The sequence below is a fragment of the Idiotropiscis lumnitzeri genome, chromosome 1 (assembly GCF_059441095.1).
Source record: "Idiotropiscis lumnitzeri isolate Australia: NSW breed Sydney's pygmy pipehorse chromosome 1, RoL_Ilum_1.0, whole genome shotgun sequence".
Classification (NCBI taxonomy): Eukaryota; Metazoa; Chordata; class Actinopteri; order Syngnathiformes; family Syngnathidae; genus Idiotropiscis; species Idiotropiscis lumnitzeri.
Window position 1 is genome coordinate 45,116,173 of NC_142391.1, and position 22,500 is coordinate 45,138,672.

General features: G+C 40.7%; 2 protein-coding genes and 2 long non-coding RNA genes across 7 annotated transcripts in view; 3 read left to right on the plus strand and 1 right to left on the minus strand.

Annotated features, from left to right (window-relative positions):
• The window catches only part of LOC148344788 (uncharacterized), a 6,086-nt gene extending 5,062 nt beyond the window's left edge, over positions 1-1,024 (plus strand). The window contains exon 4 of the long non-coding RNA XR_015844649.1: positions 398-1,024. This is a non-coding gene — a long non-coding RNA (uncharacterized LOC148344788). The remainder of the gene's footprint in view (positions 1-397) is intronic.
• Positions 1-1,862, minus strand: part of lrrc2 (leucine rich repeat containing 2) — an 11,164-nt gene extending 9,302 nt beyond the window's left edge. Inside the window, exon 1 of one of the 2 annotated variants that reach the window (XM_088302822.1) lies at positions 1,500-1,862. In XM_088302822.1, coding sequence (XP_088158948.1) covers positions 1,500-1,507 — 8 coding nt within the window. In that variant the 5' untranslated portion in view covers positions 1,508-1,862. Of the gene's footprint in view, positions 1-1,127; positions 1,273-1,499 lie in introns of those variants that run through there. The other variant, XM_088302848.1, reaches the window with a different exon arrangement.
• Positions 1,863-12,382: 10,520 nt separating this feature from the next.
• LOC148344789 (uncharacterized) lies at positions 12,383-13,545 on the plus strand. The gene is made up of 2 exons (XR_015845629.1): positions 12,383-12,772; positions 13,296-13,545. It is a non-coding gene; the product is annotated as an uncharacterized LOC148344789 (long non-coding RNA).
• Positions 13,546-16,376: 2,831 nt separating this feature from the next.
• The window catches only part of gtf2h2 (general transcription factor IIH, polypeptide 2), a 39,037-nt gene continuing 32,913 nt past the window's right edge, over positions 16,377-22,500 (plus strand). For all 3 annotated transcript variants that reach the window (XM_088302867.1, XM_088302875.1, XM_088302884.1), the window contains exons 1-6: positions 16,377-16,534; positions 18,720-18,792; positions 18,877-18,954; positions 20,431-20,467; positions 21,408-21,494; positions 21,576-21,626. In XM_088302867.1, coding sequence (XP_088158993.1) covers positions 18,737-18,792; positions 18,877-18,954; positions 20,431-20,467; positions 21,408-21,494; positions 21,576-21,626 — 309 coding nt within the window. In that variant the 5' untranslated portion in view covers positions 16,377-16,534; positions 18,720-18,736. The remainder of the gene's footprint in view (positions 16,535-18,719; positions 18,793-18,876; positions 18,955-20,430; positions 20,468-21,407; positions 21,495-21,575; positions 21,627-22,500) is intronic.

The following is a 22,500-nucleotide window of genomic DNA, read 5'->3' on the forward strand; positions in this document are numbered from 1 at the left end:
GCCAGACGCCGGCTGGCAGCGGGCAACCAGCAGGCGGGCATGGATCTTTATCCCCCCCAGCTAACAGTAGGATTACTGCACGGCTAATAGCAACAATTAGCTTCAGGCAGTTAAAACAAAAGGCGTTATCATGACAGCATTACATCCTTACTGTCCAGCCAGCCGCGTGGTAGCCTCCCAAGAAGTTGCATACATTGTCTGAGACCGCTCCAAGTTTTACTCCACTCTGTCTGCTTTTTCAGTAAGTTTGTGGAAACCAATTATCTTTCTTGTGTTGTGGGACCAAATCACTGGATTATGCTGGGTTTATGATTGATTGAACTTGTTTGATGAGAAACGAGCTGACTAATTGCATGCAAACAAAAAACAAACTCTCTCCGTCGTTCTTGTTTTTCAGTTGCTGCTGGACAGTTTGACCGCAAGCTGACCCAGAAAGACTCCCCTACAACTGGAGAGCATTGGCTTGGTTTCGCTCATAAGCGCAAAGGGGGCATTCTGAGGCATGCAAGTCAAGTCAAACTTAGAGTACCATGATATTGGTCTGCATTGGATGGACTGGCGTTCTTACGGTCAAAGAATAAAATGTTGACAGCTATATGGAGTGTTATTCTGAAAGTCAATCATATCTGATTTAGTCCATTTAAATCTTATGGTACAAGTTGGACATACTAAAACATTTCAGCTTACAAATATATTTCTAAAACTAAACGACATTTTATTTGAAATACTGATTATAATTAAATGTATGGCCAAAATCAACAAACAGAAAAGAGATGCTGGGGTTTAATCAAAGTATTTTGAGCTTTTCTAATACATTAATTAATAACCGTCTGGGAGCGAATTGAATTGTTTGCAACTGTATAAATGACATCTGAAAGAGCCATATTGAGAAATGTTTTTTAATTTGGAATTCATTATTATTATTTAAACATTATTGAGATGCATAATTTTATTTTATGAAGGAAGAAAATTTAGTTTAGCATTGCGTGTCTTAGAAACGGTATTGATTACCTAACGAGCCACACGTGAGAAGGTAGTCATGTGACATGCTGTATAAATAGTAGTCATGTGACATGCCTAAAACACACATTCAGAAGGTCGGGTGGTGGTGACAAAGTTTTTCTGACCGACGCCAAGCAGCGACTTCAATCCTCGACGCCAAGCAGCGACTCCAACAACGACGCCGATCAGCGAACTCTGACAGCCACTGTGACAGCCACACCACCGACGCTGGTCAACGAGCGCCGACAGCGGCAACCACGATCAGCGACCTCAAGCCACATCGATCGACGACCTCGACCACGTCATGTTTGAGTTATGGAAATATTAGTAAACTTGTGAAACGAAGATCCTGAGTTGGAAGTTTTGTCGCGTCAGGCTAGTTATTATTCACCCGCTCCTACAGTGGCAAGTAAACCCGAAAGAGTTGCCACTACACAAAGTCAGAAAAACTTCGCCTGGAAGCCAGGAAACCCTCGCCAGAAAGACAGAGAACTTACCTGGACATCCAGAAAGCCTTCACCGGATGATCGACACGGATCGGATCCCCTGAAGGAGAAAGCAGGTTGAGGAAGTGAGCTGCTAACGTTGCTACGTTAGCCTGCCACCGCGCTTCACCGTCACTGCGTCACTCAAGCCAAGAACAGTCATTCAGTCAGAGCGGGAGCTCTCGGCTGGTTCATTCATAAATGTTTGAAACCATCTGCTGATAAGATAATTGCTGCACTGCGAAGAATACAAGGACATTAGCATTTGATGTTGGAAAGTTCGATTATTTGGACATTTGCTGGTGAACGGAGCAGTAGTTAATAAAGATGGCAAACGACCCAGAGAATGAACAGACGCCCGCAGATTTTGGCCAAAAGAGGGCACCAAAGCCCACTGAAAAGGCATTGCAAGAAAAACTGCGTCGCCTGATTGGAAAAAGGAAAAGCAAGCTTGGCAAACTCACAGCGAAAATGAATAAAATAGATGAACTCATGCAAAATAATGAAGATGCATACATAATACAAGACATTTTGCAAGGCGATGTGTGCAACATGCATAAAGAAATAGATGAGGTGAATGATGCCATAATTCCTTTATTGGATGAGGAATCCAGAAAAGTGGACCAGGAATGGTTCAGTCACAAATTAACTGCATTAAAGGAACATATGCAAGGTTCTTTGGATTGGGTCAGTCACCAGTGTGAAAAAACAAACCGTGGTCCAATTGCACCTTCAGATGTTTCACTACAAGATGACATAGGGGTGGGCGATAGTGTTTCACAAGTTAATCTACAGGACTGTAGACATAAAATGAAAGGTGAATCAGCCTCAGGTGTGTCAAGAAGATCGTCAAGGAGCTCAGTGTCAGCTGTACGTGCTAAAGAAGCAGCAGAGCATGCAGCTCTCCTAACAAGATCAGCAGCATTGAAACGAAGGCAAGCTTTGGAGCTGGAAGAAGCACATTTAAAGGCTAGAAAAGAGACATTCGAAGTTGAAAGTGCGCTTGCAGAGTCTTCAGCGAAATTAAAAGTTTTGGAGTCATATGAAGATGGGATGAGCAGCTATGTCTCCAGTGCATCCTCTCAACGCCAAATAAAGAAAGAAGAGGAACGTGATTATAGTGAACAGCCATCAGTGGGACGAAAAGCAAGGAGCTCTGGTCTTGGATTACACCAGCCAGCTGGTAGCAACCAGAGACAAGTCGCAAGACAAATAAATGATGACAACAACCTCCATCAGGTGCTACAAAGACAAAATGTCATCACAGAGATGCTTGTTAAACAGCACAACTTGTCAAGCCTACCACAGAAGAAGGTTCTGGTGTTTGAAGGTGACCCGCTAACTTACAAGTCATTCGTTAGATCATTTGAACATGCTGTTGAGAGCAAAACTGATACTTATCAAGTCATGTTCTACTATCTAGAGCAATATACCAGTGGGGAAGTGCAGGAGCTAGTGCGTAGCTGTGAGCATATGCCATCTAAAAAAGGCTACAAAGAAGCTAGAAGGCTGTTGAAAAAACACTATGGCAATGAGTTAAAGATTGCAAATGCTTATATGGAGAAGGCATTGAATTGGCCTAGCATCAAACAAGAGGATGGTAAAGCGCTTAATGCTTATGCGCTGTTCCTGACTGGCTGTGAGAATACAATGGGAGACTTGGAGTTCATGGAGGAAATGGACAACCCCACTAATATGCGAGCTGTTCTTTCCAAACTTCCCTATAAATTGCGTGAGAAGTGGAGAGTGACTGCCTTTGATTTTGAAGAGAAGGGGAGAGGACGTGCTAGATTCTCAACCTTGGTCAAGTTCATTGATCGCCAGGCAAAGATCATCACAAGTCCCCTATTTGGTAGTATGTCAGAGCCTCATGCAACAAAGGAAGGAAAGAACAAAAGAGACTATCATTGCAAGAAAAGTAGTCGGCGGGAAAGTAGCAGTTTTGCAACAGGAGTTGAAGCGCCACAAGGAGAAAAGGAACAAAATGTAACAGTCAAGAAAACTGTTAATGTTGCTATGCAGAAGCCTTGTGTCTCCTGCCAAAATAAACATACTATGGCGGAGTGCAGAAAAATTAGAGAACAACCACTCCAGAAAAGATTGGATTTTCTGAAATCCAAAGGCCTGTGCTTTGGATGTCTTTTCCCAGGACACCTCAGCAAAGACTGTAAAAAGAGAACATGGTGTCAAATATGTTCGCAAAGACATCCAGATTTGTTGCACATAGAGAAGAAGGAAGACAGTGCGCTCACTGATAAGAAAAAAGACAATGTGGCTACTGAAAGGAGGACAGAGAACTGCTCTGAGAGTGAAGAAATCTCCAACGCATGTGTGTCTCATGAAGCTTGTTCCTATATTGGGGCCGGAAGCAAATGTGCATTAGCGGTCTTGCCTGTCAAGGTCAAATCGAAGAGAAGTGAAAGATATGTGAAAACATATGCCTTTATAGATTCTGGCAGCACCGCAAGCTTTTGCACTGAAGACCTTCTAAGAAAGCTGAAACTCAGGGGCCGAAGAACACAAATTCTTCTCAACACCATGAGCTGTAGCAGGGCAGATGACAATGTGTTGTAGCCATTTGTCTTGTCAGACTTACAAGTGTGTGGGCTGGAGGAAGACGTATACATCGACCTGCCTAGAGTATTCACCCACAGCTTCATTCCGGTTCAGAAGGAAAGCATTCCCAAACAGGAAGACATTGCATGTTGGCCTTATCTGAAAGATGTAACTCTGCCTCAAATCAATTCTACAATCGGCCTGCTCATAGGCACCAACGTCCCGAAGGCCATGGAGCCATGGCAAGTGATTCATGCTGAAGGAGGTGGTCCCTATGCCGTCAGAACCGCCTTAGGATGGGTGGTAAATGGGCCTCTACGAAGTTTGAAAATGGAGAGCCACACTGAAAAAACCCACACAGTTAATTATCTTTCAGTTGTGGAAATAGAACAGTTGTTAAGACAACAATATGATGCAGATTTCCCAGAACGCATCTGTGAGGAGAAAGAAGAAATGTCAAGGGAAGACTGCAAGTTCATGACTCTGGTGATCAGTTCTGCTAGACTGGTGGATAGACATTACTGTGTGAGCCTGCCACTAAAAAACGCGGCAGTCAGGATGCCAAACAATCGCTGCATCTCCGAACAGCGCGCCATCAGCCTGAAAGGGAAATTGAAACGACACGCAGGTTTCCATAAGGACTACAAGACATTCATGAAGGACGTCATTGATAATGGATATGCTGTCAAGGTTCCCATGAAGCAGTTGCTGCTGCACCTGAGGGAGGAAAGGAAGGTCTTCATGGACAAGATCAAGAGGACTGAGAACCAGCGAAGCCGACAAGAGCAGCTGGTAACAGAGCACATGAAAGGATTTCGGCTGACACTTCAGCCAACCCTGCTCACTATAGAAGACCTCGAAGAGGCTGAGAAAGAGCTGATACAGTTCAGTCAGCAACAAACTTACCCTGAAGAACTGTTTGCCTTACAAAACAGTGGACATTTGAGAAAGACTAGTCCAATCTACAAATTGGATCCTTTTCTGCAGGAAGGAATCATGCGGGTAGGCGGACGGCTCTCCAAATTATCAATGCCAGAAGAGATAAAGCACCCCGCGATTCTATGTAGAAGCTCTCCGATTGCTGCTCTCATCTTGCAACACATCCACAAAGAAATAGGACACTGCGGCCGTAACTACATGCTGGCCAAACTGCGCACAAGGTATTGGATACCTCAAGTAAGCTCAGCAATCAGAGGCATCATTTCAAGATGTACTGTCTGCAGATGACTTAACAGTAGAACGGGAGAGCAGAAAATGGCCGATCTGCCATTGGACCGCATCACACCAGATCAGCCTCCATTCACGAACGTAGGAGTGGACTTTTTTGGGCCTTTCGAGGTCAAGAGGGGACGAAGCCATGTAAAAAGGTATGGCGTACTCTTTACCTGCCTCACCACAAGGGCCGTCCACAGTCTGGACACAGACTCTTGCATAAATGCGCTCCGCTGCTTTATCTGCAGAAGAGGTCAGGTCAAGATTATGCGGTCAGACAGTGGGACCAATTTTGTTGCTGCTGAGAGAGAGCTATGTGAGTCCCTTCAAGAATTCAACCAACGACAAATTTCTAATGCAATGATGGAGAAAGGTGTGAAGTGGATCTTCAACCCGCCCGCAGCTTCTCATCATGGTGGCGTGTGGGAAAGACTGATTCGCACAGTGCACGGAAATATAACATTAGTTTTCACTGTTATGCTGATGATACGCAATTATGCATGCCGTTGGATATAACGAATCCGCGCGACTGCTATAAATTAGAGGCGTGCCTTGCCGAAATTAAACAATGGATGTCTTTCAATTTTTTGCGTCTTAACTCAGATAAAACCGAGATGCTCATCATTGGACCAGCGCGTCATCGGTACCTTTTCAAAGACACCACTCTGAATATCGATAAATGTAATATTATCCAAAAGGATTCAACACAAAATCTCGGTGTTATATTTGACGCAACTGTCTTTTCAAATGCACATTAAAAATATTACTCGAACTTCGTTTTTTCATCTGCGTAACATTGCTAAAATTCGCCCAATTCTATCAACGTGTGACGCGGAAATCTTAATCCATGCGTTTGTTACGTCTCGCCTCGACTATTGTAACGCTTTGCTCTCGGGTCTCCCCATGTCGAGTATTAAAAGTCTGCAGTTAGTTCAAAATGCAGCAGCTAGACTCTTAACTAAGACGAGAAAGTTTGATCATATTACCCCGATATTAGCCAATTTGCATTGGCTTCCGGTCCACTTGAGATGTGATTTTAAAGTTCTGCTAGTTACTTTTAAAATATTGCACGGCTTAGCACCTTCTTATCTCGTTGACCTCGTGGTACCATATGTTCCGTCCCGAAACCTTCGCTCACAAAATGCTGGTCTTTTAGTGATCCCGCGAGCCAAAAAGAAGTCCGCAGGTTCTAGAGCGTTCTCTATTCGGGAGCCAATGCTTTGGAATGCACTTCCCTCAGATATTAGAGGCGCCACCTTAGTAGAAATGTTCAAAACATTATTAAAGACGCATTTATACTCTTGTGCATTTAGCTGAAATATTTGTTGGCCTGTTTACTGCCGCTTTTTTTTTTTTTTTTCTTTTGTTTTCTTTTCTGCCCCCTTTTCCCCCGGCTGGGGGATTAGGTGACGGTGACCCACTAGGAAGTTTAAGGCATTGACCAACTGGGCATGCACCTGTTCCAGTGATGTCGTCTTCCTGCAGCGCGACATTTGATCAATTTATTTATATACTTTAGCATCTAATTTAATTATTTGTTGGCCTGTTTACTGCCGGTTCTTCTCTTTTCTGCCCCCTCCTTCCCCTGCTTGGGAATTAGGTGATGGGGACATGCTTTGAAGATTACGGCACTGACGAACCGGGAAGGGACCTGCTCTGCCGAAGTCGTCTTCATGCAGCGCCTTTTCTGATTTCCTTATATTTCAGCACTTCATTGAACTACTTGTTGGCCTGTTTGCTATTTCTGTTCTTTCTTTTCTGTTCCCAATTCCCCGAATTAGGTGATGGCGATTCACTTGGAAGTGGCTGTACTGAATTTACACCAACTGACCGGTACAAGATCGAAGGCTCATCTTCGGATATGCTGCCATGGATATTACGGCCCTGGATGAGGACCCACTCCACTGAAGTCATCTTCCTGCAGCACTTCATTCAATTGACTCTTATATTATCTCATCTATTATTGCATAGCATCATTGTATGTGTCAAATGTTGCCCAGTTGGCATCCATTGCAGCCTGGTCATCCTGGAAGGGGGATTCCCCCATCTGTGGTCCCTTCTCAAGGTTTCTCACTTTTCCCCTAATGAGGTTTTGTGAGTTTTTCCTTGCCCTCCTGGGGGTTAAGATCGGGGATGTCGATTGTGGCTATGTAAAGCCCTTTGAGACTGTCTGTGATTAAGGGCTATACAAATAAAATTGACTTGACTTGACTTGAAAGGTCTTGAATTCGATCGTCAGACAACAGTCACTGGATGATGAGAGACTGTTAACCGTCATGTGTGAGGTGGAGTCTATCATTAACTGCAGACCTCTCACCCTGGCATCAGACGACCCCAGTGATCTTGACGTTTTGACCCCAAACCACTTACTACTTCTGAAGGCACAACCCAACATTCCTCCAGGAATCTTCTCCCGTGATGACCAGTATGCTCGAAGAAGATGGCGGCAGGTGCAATATATTGCAGATCTGTTTTGGACCAGGTGGCTCAAGGAATACCTGCCATTGCTCCAGAATCGGCAAAAGTGGTCGAGACCCAGGAGGAACCTTCAAGAGGGTGATGTCGTCTTGATAGCAGACAAAGCCGCACCACGCAACTCCTGGATGATGGGCTGGGTCATAAAGACCTTGCCTGATGCAAAGGGTGTGGTAAGACGAGTAGTGGTGCAGACGAAGACCAGTCAGCTGGACAGACCAGTGAGTAAGCTCTGCTTGTTTCAAGAGTCAACATGAAGATTAAGGACTCATACACTGGACTCAATTGAGAATTTGATCTTTAATAGTTTAAGTTTATGATAAGTGTTTCACTAGGATTGCTTTAAGATAAAGCGTATCTGGTGTCTAATGGCTCTTGAGGTATTTAGAATTATGTAATTGTTCCGCCCATAGCATAAACAATTAGGGGCCGGAAATGTAAGAGCCATATTGAGAAATGTTTTCTAATTTGGAATTCAGAAGGTCGGGTGGTGGTGACAAAGTTTTTCTGACCGACGCCAAGCAGCGACTTCAATCATCGACGCCAAGCAGCGACTCCAACAACGACGCCGATCAGCGAACTCTCACAGCCACTGTGACAGCCACACCACCGACGCTGGTCAACGAGCGCCGACAGCGGCAACCACGATCAGCGACCTCAAGCCACATCGATCGACGACCTCGACCACGTCATGTTTGAGTTATGGAAATATTAGTAAACTTGTGAAACGAAGATCCTGAGTTGGAAGTTTTGTCGCGTCAGGCTAGTTATTATTCACCTGCTCCTACAGTGGCAAGTAAACCCGAAAGAGTAGCCACTACAACATCCAAGATAGCATTTAGGTGTGTTTTTTGTCGTCATTATAAAACTGTTAGTGGCACCTGTAAACAGACTTATATTAAAATAAATAAACGTGGAAACATGTGGAAGGCATGGAATGATGTGGAAATAAATTACGTGATATGGAACAATATAGAATCATGAGAATGACTTGGAATGATCTTGTCAATGTTCACAAATCTATAGATTGATTTGCTTTATTTTTACTTATGATACATGTCTCAGACGAGGCAATATTCACGGACGAAAATGATTGCTCTCCCGAAAAGCGCTGATTTAGGGGTAGGAGTCCAGTCGTACGCGTACAAGTCTGCAGCAAGTCTCAAGTTGGAGCCTTCAAGTTGCATACAAATGCACCTTGCATCAACATGTTGACACTGTCAGCTCAAACTTTCATCAAAACAGAAATGTTTGGGTGTTATAATGGCTGTTTACGTTGTCCGTTTAAAAATTCTTCCATTGTTTTTGCTCTTTACTTGAACCACTATTGCTCTAATTAAAGAACTGTTTACGACCCTAGGACCGTCTGTTTTAAATATAATTAATCTATCACTTACCACGGGTACAGTACCAGCAGCTTTTAGGACCGCCGTTATCCGACCGCTACTTAAGTTAAATGCTGGTCTTTTAGTGATCCCGCGAGCCAAAAAGAAGTCTGCAGGTTCTAGAGCGTTCTCTATCACCAATGCTTTGGAATGCACTACCCTCAGGTATTAGAGGCGCCACCTCAGTAGAAATGTTCAAAACACTATTAAAGACGCATCTATACTCTTGTGCATTTAGTTGGACCACCACTTGGAGGTGGGGCTCGTCGGCGAGCGCCTGGTGGCCGGGCCTGCACTCATGGGGCTCGGCCGGGCACAGCCCGAAAAGGCAACGTGGGTCCCCCTTCCCATGGGCTCACCACTTGTGGGAGGGGCCAAAGGGGTGGGGTGCAATGTGAGTCGGGCAGCAGCAAGAGGCAGGGACCTTGGCGCACACACGCACGCACGCCCGCACGCACGCACACACGCTCACATTAGTCATGCAACAGATTTTTTTTTACTTTTATGGTGACTTAATACCAAATCAGTTCTGCAAAGAACATGGTCTGGTAAGTAAAAGAGTAGGCATGGAAGGCTTTGAATGACAAAAGAGCGCACACATTAGAAAAAAATAGGCAATTAGTTCCTGTGAGTGACCTCAAGAGTTCTTTCATTTCCTCATCACCAAATTCATACTGCATGTGCAGATTTGGCGTCCAAAAACACAATATCTCTTCATGTTAGCTTCCAAACCTGTAATTAAAGGCAATGACATTTCAACATAATTTTTGAGCATAAAGGATGATCACAATGTACAACGCAAAATCAGTGCAATCACAAAGCTGTGTAGTTGGTGAGTAGATAGTCCCTTATGGCAAGCCGTTTGAGCATTTATTCCATATCCTTGATATCACACATTTGTGTATTTCACTAGTGCGGTCTTTTCCAGCACTAGTTATACATTCAGCTACACTAGTGATGCCCTCTGTCGTACAAGTTGCACAAGTGACTCATTTTCAGCAACATGTAACTAGTAAAATGTGGATTATTCCAACATGTTAACTAGTGACATATGATTTCCTACACTAGTTCACTAGTGAGAGCGAAAATACACACTAGTTAACTAGTAACGGCAAAAATACTTACTAGTTCACTTGTGAAAGCCCTTTAAGCCTTGATATTTAACTAGTAACTTTCAAAAATGTTACTTGTCAACTAGTGATACTCCAAATTTCCACTAGTTGCACTAATGAGAAATTTTGACTGAACTAGTTCAACTAGTGAGGTCCAAAATGTTTACTAGTTGAACGAGTGGATGCCAAACTGCTCACTAGTCAACTAGTTACACAAAAAACTAATGAGAAGGTGGGGCAGATGTGTGCATCCAGGATTCCTATTGGCTCTACAGTTAAATGCACTAATCAGAATTCAGCTTTTGTCATTGTCCCACCCACTTTATTAGTGCATGTTTTACACTAGTTGACAAGTGGTCCTGGGGAACTGAAGCTAGTTTACTAGCAGCTGCCTCTTGTGGGGTAAATGTTGACTAGTGAATGCATAAAGCCAAACTACTTAAATACTTGCAATCTATTTTGGCCTTACAAGTTAACTAGAGAGGCTCAAAATATTAACTAGTGAACAAGTACATGCTGAGATATCCACTAGTTACACTAGTTGTGCTCATTTTGACCTCTCTTGTTAACTAGTAAACCACATGTATTCTAACTAGTAAAGTATTTGGGTTCAAAGTGAGTCACTAGCAAACTAGTGGCAATTATTTTCACATCACTAGTTCACAAGTGGATGACATTTGTCTCACTTGTCAGGCTCAATTCTGAACTTGTACAGACTTTGACTGAGCATGTTTGACAAAATTGCGCACCAGGTGACATGTGCGCACAACAAGTAAACTAGTGAAATCATCAAATTTGAGTAGTTGATTTGTTTCCCAATTACAACACTATACAAGTTCACAAGTTGTGCCCACATATCAACTAGTAAGCAATTTTGGTTAACTAGTATGATATAAATGCCAGCTAGTATGCAAAAAACATTAGCTAGTACTCCAAAAATCCCCACATGTTAGATATTTGTTGTGCGAGTTGTGCACAGTGCCTCACTCATGATGCATAACATTTAACAAGTAAAAATAAAAGGCCAACATGTAGGAGAAAATTCAAACATGTTCAGTCAAATCTTGCACAAGTTCTTTTCTGTGTCTGACAAGTGAGACAAAATTCCTTCTACTTGTTATCTTGTCAAATAAACATCAGTGTCACTCGTTAACTAGTGACTCATTGTGGACTCAACTAGTTCACTAGAATGAAAACATGTGTTTCACAAGTTAACAAGTGGGGTCAAAATTAGACCAACTAGTGTAACTAGTGGCTATCTTTGTATTTACTTGTAAACTAGTTCACATTTTGAACCTCACTAGTCAGCTAGTAGGGTTGGCAAGATCTCAACCAGTGTGACTAGTGGACATTTTATGCCTTACTTGTGAACTATTGAGCAATTTGAGAATCTGACAAGTCAACGAGTAAGGCCAGGAAAAAGCTTAACTAGTGTCACTAGTGGACATTTGGACCTTACTAGATGACATGTAAAATGAAATATGGGACCATTGTTGTCTCTAAAATCACTCATACACCAACATGTTCACTAGTGAACTGCATTCAAATGAAGCAGGCGGGACAAGTACTTTGATTGGTCAATATCTTGATGAGATCGCTTGACGCTTTAACCCTTAAAAGCCCAGCCCGTAATACCTGTTATGAAAAGAGTGATTGTATAAAAACATTTCATACTTATGATTAATCTTACTCTCTCTCCCTCTCCACATAGAGGCTGGTGTAAAAATAGGTATGTAGTTATATAAAAGAGAAAACATGTACAATACTTTCTGTGTAGTAAATATTAAGTTTTTAAATATTCCATAATATAAAATACAGTTATCATATGTGACTAATTTCAGACTACCGTATACCAAAATCATGAGCAGTGACTGGTTAGATTATATTATTTTGAAATGGGCCGCCAATAGAAAACCATTGCATTCTTTCCTACTGATCCCCATGACCTAAAAAATGCCCATTAGTTCACTAGTAAGCTCATTTTTGTATCTTACTAGTTAACATGTAAGATAAAAATGCCCACTAGTTCACTAGTAAGCTCATTTTTGTATCTTACTAGTGAACATGTAAGATAAAAATGCCCACTAGTTCACTAGTAAGCTAATTTTTGTATCTTACTAGTGAACATGTAAGATAAAAATGCCCACTAGTTCACTAGTAAGCTAATTTTTGTATCTTACTAGTGAACATGTAAGATAAAAATGCCCACTAGTTCACTAGTAAGCTCATTTTTGTATCTTACTAGTGAACATGTAAGATAAAAATGCCCACTAGTTCACTAGTAAGCTCATTTTTGTATCTTACTAGTGAACATGTAAGCCCATAAATGCTGTGGGGCACTAGTGTGAAATGCATGCTCAAGGCCATAGAATAAATACTCAAATGGCGTGCCTCGGCAAGCCTTTTCAATATTTATTCAACGGACGCCTTGTCACGATCCTACATTACCCAGGATTCATCCGACATGACGTTTGTTTTTCGGACAGCCAATCACGATACATGATGTGCCAACCAGCGACTTAAGCCGAAGAGAAAACCTTCAGAGGTATTGCAATGTTTTTTGTAAATATTACTCTTAATGTGATACCAAATTTGATTTTACGATTATTTTAGGCGACAAAGTAGTGGTGTAAACGTCAAATGTGTGGTCAATTTATCAAGATGAGCCCTGCTTAAAAACTTGCTTCAACGATTTCGGAGATGTCTGTGTCCGGTTTTGATGGCGGATGGCGGCAGTTCAACGCTCACAGTTGCCGCCGATAGCAGCTTCATGCCGGCAGGACTTTCTGAAATCTGCCGCTGCTAGTTTTATAGCGAACCGCAAAAGATGAAGATTTCCGCGCATTTGACGCTCACATTTTGACGGTGTAGTTTGTTCATTGCTCACAAGCTAATAGAGTAGGAACAAGAGTTCAATTAACGTTGGAACATAATCGTTCATTATCGTTTGCTAGCTGCGTTTGTATATTTGAATTATTTCCTTGCCTTCATTACACGCAGTATTTGTATTCCTTTATAACTGTGTATTATAAATAAGGTTGCGCTATATGTTACTGGACAAACTATAGGTCCTGACTGCTTGGAGACCCCACGGCAGATGAGCAGTTCCATTCGGACCCTTCTGACGGCGCATCTTCTGCAGCACGATGCTGTTCATCGAAGCTAAAGGGTGATCAGCTTCCCTAAATAACACCAGGAGGAGGAGAGACACAACTTCTTCCCGAAATCTTGATAAAAACATCCCGTTTATTCATTGTTAAATTCATTATATATTTCATGTAACTTATTATGTTTACAATAAAATGTTTTTCAACTGTATTCTGGATATGCATTGTCTGAAATTAAGTGGTGAAACCACAACTAATATTTCCTCCAACATCGAACCTGCTCGGTCACATCTTCTGTCTTAAAAAACAAAACACAATCAGTGGCTTCAATAAAGATTGTAGAAACCTCAAAATGCACACACATTCATTTATTTGATATTACACGGTAAGAAGATTGTGTTTTTGTATTTTATTTACTTCCGTTGTTTTTCCACAACAAACAATCATTAGAGACGAGCAGGGGGTGATGTCATCAAGTATTGTAATATTATTTTATTGTGCTGTTCTCCCAAATCCGCATTTACAATACAGATTACAGCATCTTTAACAAATACGCATCAACTTTGAACAGATTCAACAACTGAAAAATCACAGCCTCGTGAAGGCAGAATTAATTGCAGGACTTCTGCATTATACTGCATTCCTTTTATTTTGTATACTAAAAGTGGATAGGAGTGAATTTTTAGCAGTACTATTACCCCTTATGTCCATGTAAATAATAAATATACATCCCCCAGAGATCCATTCCCTGAGAAAAAATGTTTTATTCTGCATATATACCAAGCAACAGGCAGTAAAAGAAACTGTGGACACTCGGGATCAGGCTTTACAGGGTTAATTTTTTGCTGGGCGGAGCTCCTATCAGAGAACCAATAGGAGGCATACACTCATGGTACTTTCCCGCCTCCTCATTAGCATTTAGCGTAACTAGTGCAACTAGTGAGCAATTTGTGTTTCACTAGTTCTACGAGTGAAAATTTGGACATCAGTAGTTTACTAGTTAATCCAAAAAGACAATTTCACCAGTTAACTAGTGAGCAGGTTGGCATCCACTAGTGCTACTAGTGAACATTTTGGAACTCACTAGTGGAACTAGTTCAGTCAAAATCTTTCACTAGTGTAACTAGTGGATATTTGAGGCATCACTAGTTTACAAGTAATTTTTTTTAGACTCACTAGTTAAATATCAAGACTTCAAGGGACTTTCACTAGTGAACTAGTTGATGTTTATCTTTCACTAGTTAACCAGTGGGTATTTAATTTCCAACTAGTTGTCTAGTGCATGCGATCAAAAGTCACTAGTTAACATGTTAGAATAATCCATGTTTAACTAGTTAACATGTTGACGCTTTTGTGACTTACCTGTTAGTTTGTAATACTTTGAACATTACTAGTTTGGTCCAGTGGGCCACTAGAGCATAAAAAAGATGACTAGCTGGGAATTTGGCACTACTAGTGCGCATCTAGGTGTCACAAGTTAGACTTCTACCAGCACTAGTTGAACAAAAGACTCACTAGTTGCTAAAAATGAGTCACTTGTTAGAGTTTCTGTGCAACATGTACGACAAAGGCATCACTAGTGTGGCTGAATGTATTACTAGTGCTGGAAAAGACCGCACTAGTGAAATACACAAATGTGTGATATCAAGGATATGGAATAAATGCTCAAACGGCTTGCCATAGTCCCTCCTCCAAGTCAAAGCTATCTGATTAGTTGATAGCTTGTGCCACTGGACTTTTTTCTTAAATAGATGTTTCACATGTCATCTGATAAGCTTCCTCAGATAAGAAGAGTTGTTATCAGGTCAGCGATATGTAAGAACGCTTTAATGGAGGTCTGACGTGTGTCTTTCGAAGACGCTACAATATATTTGGCACAAATGGAACCCCATACTAGGAAGGCACGCAAGACACCAAACGATTTTTCAAAAACTTTATTAACATGAACAAACCAAATCCATCCATCCATCCATCCATTATCAGTACTGCTTCTCCTCCCTAGGGGGGCGCTGGAGCCTATCCCAGCTATCTTCGGGCAGTCGGTAAGGCACCTGCCACCTTGAACTGGTTGCACAGGGCACACATAGACAAACAAACATCCGCGCTTACACTCCTATTTAGGGGCACAGATAGTGTTCAATCAACCTGCTATGCATGTTTTTGGAATGTGGGAGGGAACCGGAGTGCCCGGAGGAAACCCACGCAGGCACAGGGAGAACATGCAAACTCCACACAGGAAGGCCGGAGCCTGAATCGAACCCACGACCTCTGCACTGTGAGGCCTTCGTGCTAACCAGTTCGGTCACCGTGCCGCCTAAACCAAATACAGTTACTAATAATTACATAATACACAGAGAAAAGAAGAAAAAAGAGCCAGGGGGATTTTAAACAGAAATTCCAAATAAATGACATGAAGCTACAGTCTTAATCCCTTTCATATTTTTAGAATAAAGAATAGAATTTATATACTGTCTGGTTTATGCCTCCAAAATTCTGAAGAGAGGTTACACCAAACGATGATCCTCGCAAAAGTAGTAGTAAATAAAAAAAAAATATATATTTTTTATTTATATATATTTTTATTCAGTAACTCAAAGAGGCAAACAAATACATTACAAAAATATATTCCAAAGCGTGACATCATCAGCACGCGCGCGGGGCACAGAAGGAACCCTTTGGGCAGGTATTTATGGGCAGATATTTGTGCCACTACAAACGGAATATTTGACTTGAAAACTGAATATTTGAATTAAAAACTGAATATTTTAATTAAAAACTGAATATTTCAATTTTAAACTGAATTATTGAATTACATGAATTGTAAATGGAAAATTCTGATTAAAATTAAACAATAAATATACAATTGTTGTTCTTCAATAATTCAGTTTGTAATTCAATAATTCAGTTTTCAATTCAAATATTCGGTTTTCAATTCAAATATTCAGTTTTTAATTCAAATATTCAGTTTTCAATTCAAATATTCAGTTTCTAGTGGCACAAATATCTGCCCATACACACATGCCACACCCCGGCTAGATACCTTTCGTTTTGGGAGCATAGCGGATGTTTGTTCCGCAGTTCACGTTTCGCACGGATTAAAAACATGAAGCACCAGTTGTTGAATTTAATGATCACTCTCGAATAATGCACAAGAGATAGATAGACCTGCTTGGAGGTCCCAGTGCATTGTTGGATTTTAGGTACGTTCTTTGTTTTTTTTCCTCTCCTGAAGTAACTGAACCATAAGAGATGTGAAATGTGTTATGTTCGAAGACCCCTCAATTAAACAGATTAAAACCAATCATAGCTGAACAAACGACTCTAAAGACGGCCGCGTATTTGGAGCCGTATTTTTTGTGACTTAAATTGATAGTATACCATCATTGGTAGTTTCCACTTCAGTATGTTTTATGTGAGCTGCGATGTCCCTTTTGATAGTGTTAACTTGAAGACAAAACCACAGCACATGATCTTGCACTTATCCCACTTATGATGAATGCACTCACTGGTCATATATTCAGGTCCACTTGAACCAAAGATATTTCAATACAGATATGATATTTTTTACAACTATGATAATGCTCAGTATTGAATGACATAGTCGGAGAGGTATAGGAGTTTGGGTGATGGAGAACTGCATTGTATCACCCCGAGAGCTGTTTATCACGCTTTGGCAACTTCATTTACCTCTGTAACTGTGCAATATTTTATAAACCCGTCTCAGATATATTTGCAATTATACACATTTGTTTTTCTTTATCCAAACTGATGTTTTTTAAGCGCACGGATGTTAAGACGACTCAGGAACTGGATTGCTTTGGGTTGTGCATGTGAATGTACAATACCTCTGGTACCTTACTCAAACTGCGAAAACCTGTTGAATGAAAGCTTTAAAAAAATGATCTAGACTCTATAGCGGTGGACATTAACAGTGGCTCGATGGACATTTGGTGGCCCGAACAAGCCACCAGTAAACATTTCTGGGGCCTACTTAATTAGGCAATTTTACTTCCCTTTAAGTACTTAAGAATTTACAGCAGCTTTAACCTTTAATTATTATTCTAAATTGTTATCTTTAAGTCATGCATAAAATATAGCTAATAGTATTGACTATAACATAAATTGATTAAATCAATCCGTAATAAATTTTTCACAACCAATACTTATTACATTGCAACTTTAGTTAGTCAAGCAATTGATCAATGGATATTGTTTTACACACAAGCTAAAGTCAAAGTGAAAAAAAAACTGCAACATAAATGTGCATTCAACCACTGGAAATACACGTCAATCCGCTGTATTCCATTATATCTTTATTTACTGAGCAATGAAAGTAATTTTGATGTCAACATCCAAGTGAGATCTTATATTAGTGTTGTGACATTCGCAAGCGAGTCATCCTTTTGAACGGAGTGAAGATGAGAATTGATTTGCAGCTGTGAGAGAGCCGTTGTTTTGTTTGGACCCAATTTGGAAATCTATTTGGTAACAGTGAAACAATTTGGTTAAATATGGTACAATTCTAGAAAATAACACTTCTCTAAAGTTTAGGGGAGGAATTTATTAATGTATGTTGTGATAAACTTGATTCGTACTGTGGCAGATGAAAAAGTCCTGGAAAATAATTTCAAAAAGAGAGAGGGAACCCTGTTTCTACGCCACTCTATTAGGCTCATTAATGTGTGAATTTAACTCAGATGTCAGTGCCTCACCAGCATTGAACATCTTCGCATGTTGCGTTGGATTACCTCTCCGTCACAATTATGACCAGGATCACCTTTTGTTTTAGGCCTGGGCCTTCTGTTATGCCGCCCTCAAAGCAACTTTATTACGTTTACATCGTGACTTTTAATTTTACCTTATTTACTTGATTGGGTATGTAATATTATCTTTACCAACATGATGGGCAAGAAAGGGAACCGTCTCGAACAAGTGGTTAGGAAGTGTGTGTCAGTGATGGATGAAGGAGGACTCTGCAAGAGGTTGGTGAAGAGTGGAATGAAGAGGTGATGAAGTCCATCCTTAGCAATAGCAGTCATCCTCTGCATGACACTGGCAGCTAAGAGAAGCGATTGCAGTGGCAGATTACCGGTACTCCTTATGTGATGCAGGATGGAGAGATTCAGGAGGTCATTTGTTCCGGCCGCTATTAGACTGTCAAGCTGATCTTTTTCATGTGCATTGTTGGTACCATTGTTAGTTACTTTTAAATTATTCTATTTTATGCTTTAATGCCCAAGGCTTAGTCTTTTATTTTTATTTTATTTAACTGTCTGTTTGTCAACTTAGTGTTTCAAGTTATAAACAACAAAGAGCAGTCTCCTTAATTTTGGATTTATTGCAAGTAAACATCTGTTTTCGAGTTGGAACTGCTTTGTTTTTTAGTGGGAATATCAGTCATAATGGATGAAGAACCAGAGAGAACTAAACGCTGGGAAGGTGGTTATGAGAGGACATGGTAAGACCTACACCGGAAGACAATTTTTGAATAGGTTTGTTTGTTGATGTTTTTGCTTCTTTTTTTTTTTTTTTTTTTAAACAGGGAAATTTTGAAGGAGGATGAATCAGGATCACTCAAAGCCACAGTTGAGGAGATTCTGTTCCAGTCCAAAAGGGATAGGTATGTTTTTGATTGCCAATCAAATTAATTTTTAGCTTGTGTGAAGGTCTGCATGATTGATTTATGTCATTACGTTCGGTTCAGGTGCGCCATTGAAAATCAATAACACTTTTTTTTCCCTGCACAGTCACAACTTAGAATGATGCGATTTGGAACCGAAACAGGGCACTGCTTGATTTCAATTGAATTGATGCTTGATTGTGCGACTTTGATGCCGACTGTCTGTCAATCTTGCGTTCCATTCTTCCCTGACTCATGACAAAGACAGCAAGATACTTGACTTGGGATAGAATCTCATCCCCCGCCTCGAGAGGCCAGCCCCCCTTTTCCTATTGAGGACCATGGTCTCAAATTTATAGTTTCTGATTTTCATTCCAACTGCTTCACACTCGGTGGCAAACTGCTCGGGTGAGAGTTGAAGATGACAGCTTGAAGAGTCCCAGTCCCTATGTCTCTGCTGCACCTAGAACAGGGGTAGTCAACCACTCAGCAACAATGAGCCACAATTTTTACTGTGTGACTGCAAAGAGCCACAGCATACACACGAGCATACATAAACCAGAAAGAAAGGCATGCCATTACCTTCAACCAAAACAGTGTTAAAACACCATGTGCCTGTCTTCAGATTATTGTTTTGCATTTCTCCCTTCCCATTTTGAGAGCAAATAGGCCAACATTACTCACCATTTTTTCCCCCCGCAAAGTATCAAAGCGCCGGCATGCACTTGGTTACTTGACTGACAGATGTAACGCGTTCCACCGCTGAGTTCCAATAAGACCTCACGCACACTGAACTTACTCACTTTGTGTAAAATGTATGTCGGCCACGGGCCAATTTTTGTCTGTAACGATACTGCAAGCTAACCGTTTAGTTTTATCGCAGCTATTGTGAAAGCATTATATAAATAAAGATGTATGGTATTGATGTAATTTTACCGGTCGACCTACATTCCAACATCATTCCATCACCTATTGTCACAAGATGTGACCGAAGCGACTGGAAAGAGCTTCCGACACAGAGTTTCCTGGCTCTCCCTTAGAGATAAGGTGAGAAGCTCTGTCATCGGAAGAGCACAGAGCAGAGTAGCTGTTCATCCGTGTTCTATTGTATGATTGTTATTTTTTGTTAAATGTTCTATTTAAGTGCTTTGTTATAGCTGCAGCTTTTGTAAAAATGAAATAGAAGAAAAGATGTACTGTACCGTATTGAGGGGAGCCTGATGAGGTGGCTGGGGTTTGTGATTAGGATGCCTCCTGGATGCCTCCCTGGTGAGGTGTTCCAGGGCCCCCCAAGGATGAGCCAGAATACACAGAGAGACTGTGCCTGTTGGGCGAAACACCTTAGAAATGGCTGAAGAAGGAGAAGTCTGGGCTTTGCTAGCCCTGCGATCCGACGCCGCAGATGCAAATAAAAATGGAAGGATGGTAGATTGAACTGGTATTTATTTCACTTGTATCTAATTTCTTTCTTCACAGGATAATAAAAAGCTGTGGCCAAATAAGACTTGGAATGGTAAGTTCAACCTTTTTATGGTTGATGAGAATCTTTTAATAAATACTATTTGAGACATTTAAGGGTGTACTGAAGCACCCCCCTGTTGCAGTGAATACCACTAACAGTGTGTGTTTGCTGTTATGGGTCAAATGCAAGTGTTAAATTCCATGCACATGTATACATGACAAATAAAAAGAGAATCTTAATCTTTTGTGCTTCATCAGAGCTTCAGCAATTGGTCACAACAGAAGGTACCTCCCATTATCAGAAATTTTATTTTTATCTTATCTGGGCTACTCTGATTGCTTGCGCGGTCATCATCTCAAGGTGGTACACCCTTGATCGCTTGTGAATGCTGAGATTGGCCAGTAATTAAGATCAGGTAAACTACTGTATATTAAAGAAAGATAATGCATATTTTTGTAGACTCCTTACATTAAATATACATATTCCTTACAAGCCCCTCTAATGCAGCTTTGTGTTTGTCATATATATTTTTCCTTTGAAAGAAAAATAACACTTGCTTAACATAGTAGGTTAGTCCATCAATAACATGCTTTGAGTACTTGCTGCATGATTACATTTTCTTGAGGTTCTCCAAAATAAAGCTCTGTTGGGAAAAATTCAAAATTCTATTTTTAACCATTAATGTCAAACCTATGGAAGTTTGATATTATTGCTCCACTGGTTAAAAATAGACCTTTGAGAACACAAATTTAAAATGATGAAGTTCATATGATTTCATCCCCCAAAATATCTCTGCTTACCTCCCTATTTTTCAAGAGTTATGAACCACAATCGTCAAAATTCAAAGGTTGCCCAATCCCATTTTCACACAAATAAAAATAAAAGTGTTTCACTCGTAACTATTAAGCCTCAATTTCTCACTGCATCACCACTGGTGATTATTTTGTGTTAGCTAGTTTCATTTGATTAAAATGTTTATCTTGTCTTGTAGATGCGGCATCTTTTTGTGGTGATTGACTGTTCTAGAAGTATGGAGGATCAAGACTTAAAACCAAACCGCCTCAGTGCAACTCTGAAGGTCAGAGTAACGGTTCTTTACTTCACACGTTTCTGCACCGACTCAAATGACTCAATTAACTGAATGTCCTCCTTGTTTCAGCTGATGGAAGCTTTTATTGAAGAATATTTTGATCAGAATCCCATCAGCCAGGTGAGTGATGATTTTGAAAGCTCTATTAAAGGCACTGTAAATTTGGTCGGTCTATCATTGCACAAGTATTACTACAACTATTGCTTGCAACATGGCGCTGTGAGGAGCGGCAGCTTCTTGCTGCTTCTCTGTTCACATTTGTGCGTCATTTATTTTTACATTTATTTATTTGGCACATTGCTTTTCTTTTGTAATGGCCTGGTTTCGCGCTCTCTCTTCCCCGCTGGCTGTATGGCTGTTAAGGGCGCACTAGTGTTAATTTACTACCGTACTCTGATTTTACGACCGCTTACATTTATTAAAAAAAAAAAAGCTTGTTTTTTTTTTTTTTGGTATAAATAGATATTGTTTTATTAGTGCAACTCTGCATAGTGTATAGTTTAGTTCCATTTCAAAATGCACTAAACAATTGCTAGAAATTTTAAGGGCACCTTCAATTTAAACTAAACCATCATTAATAAACATCTCAGAAATCCTGGTACAAGCTGCAAATCTTAATCAAAGTTGAATGGTCTTATTACTTTCTACATAGCTTAAAGAATTGAAGCTGTAAACTATGGTTATATAAGAGCAGCTGCTTGCTGGCGCGACATTCCCGAATCTACATATGATCTGATTAGTCGTGGTTACTGTTTTGATTAATCGACAACAAAAGTAATCATTTGTGGCAGTCCAGTTGCACAAATATATTAATTTGTTCTGGCTATATGTTTTTCACTTGACCATTGGGCAAACGTCTTTCCAACTTTCCCCCGTTGTACTTCTGTTTTTTGTCTGAATGTTTTACAAGGATTTGCCATACAGATGCTTTGCGCAGCTATCGCGTTTTTCTGCTTTCATTCCGCTTCTTGTCCAGTGCACAGATTCGCTAGCT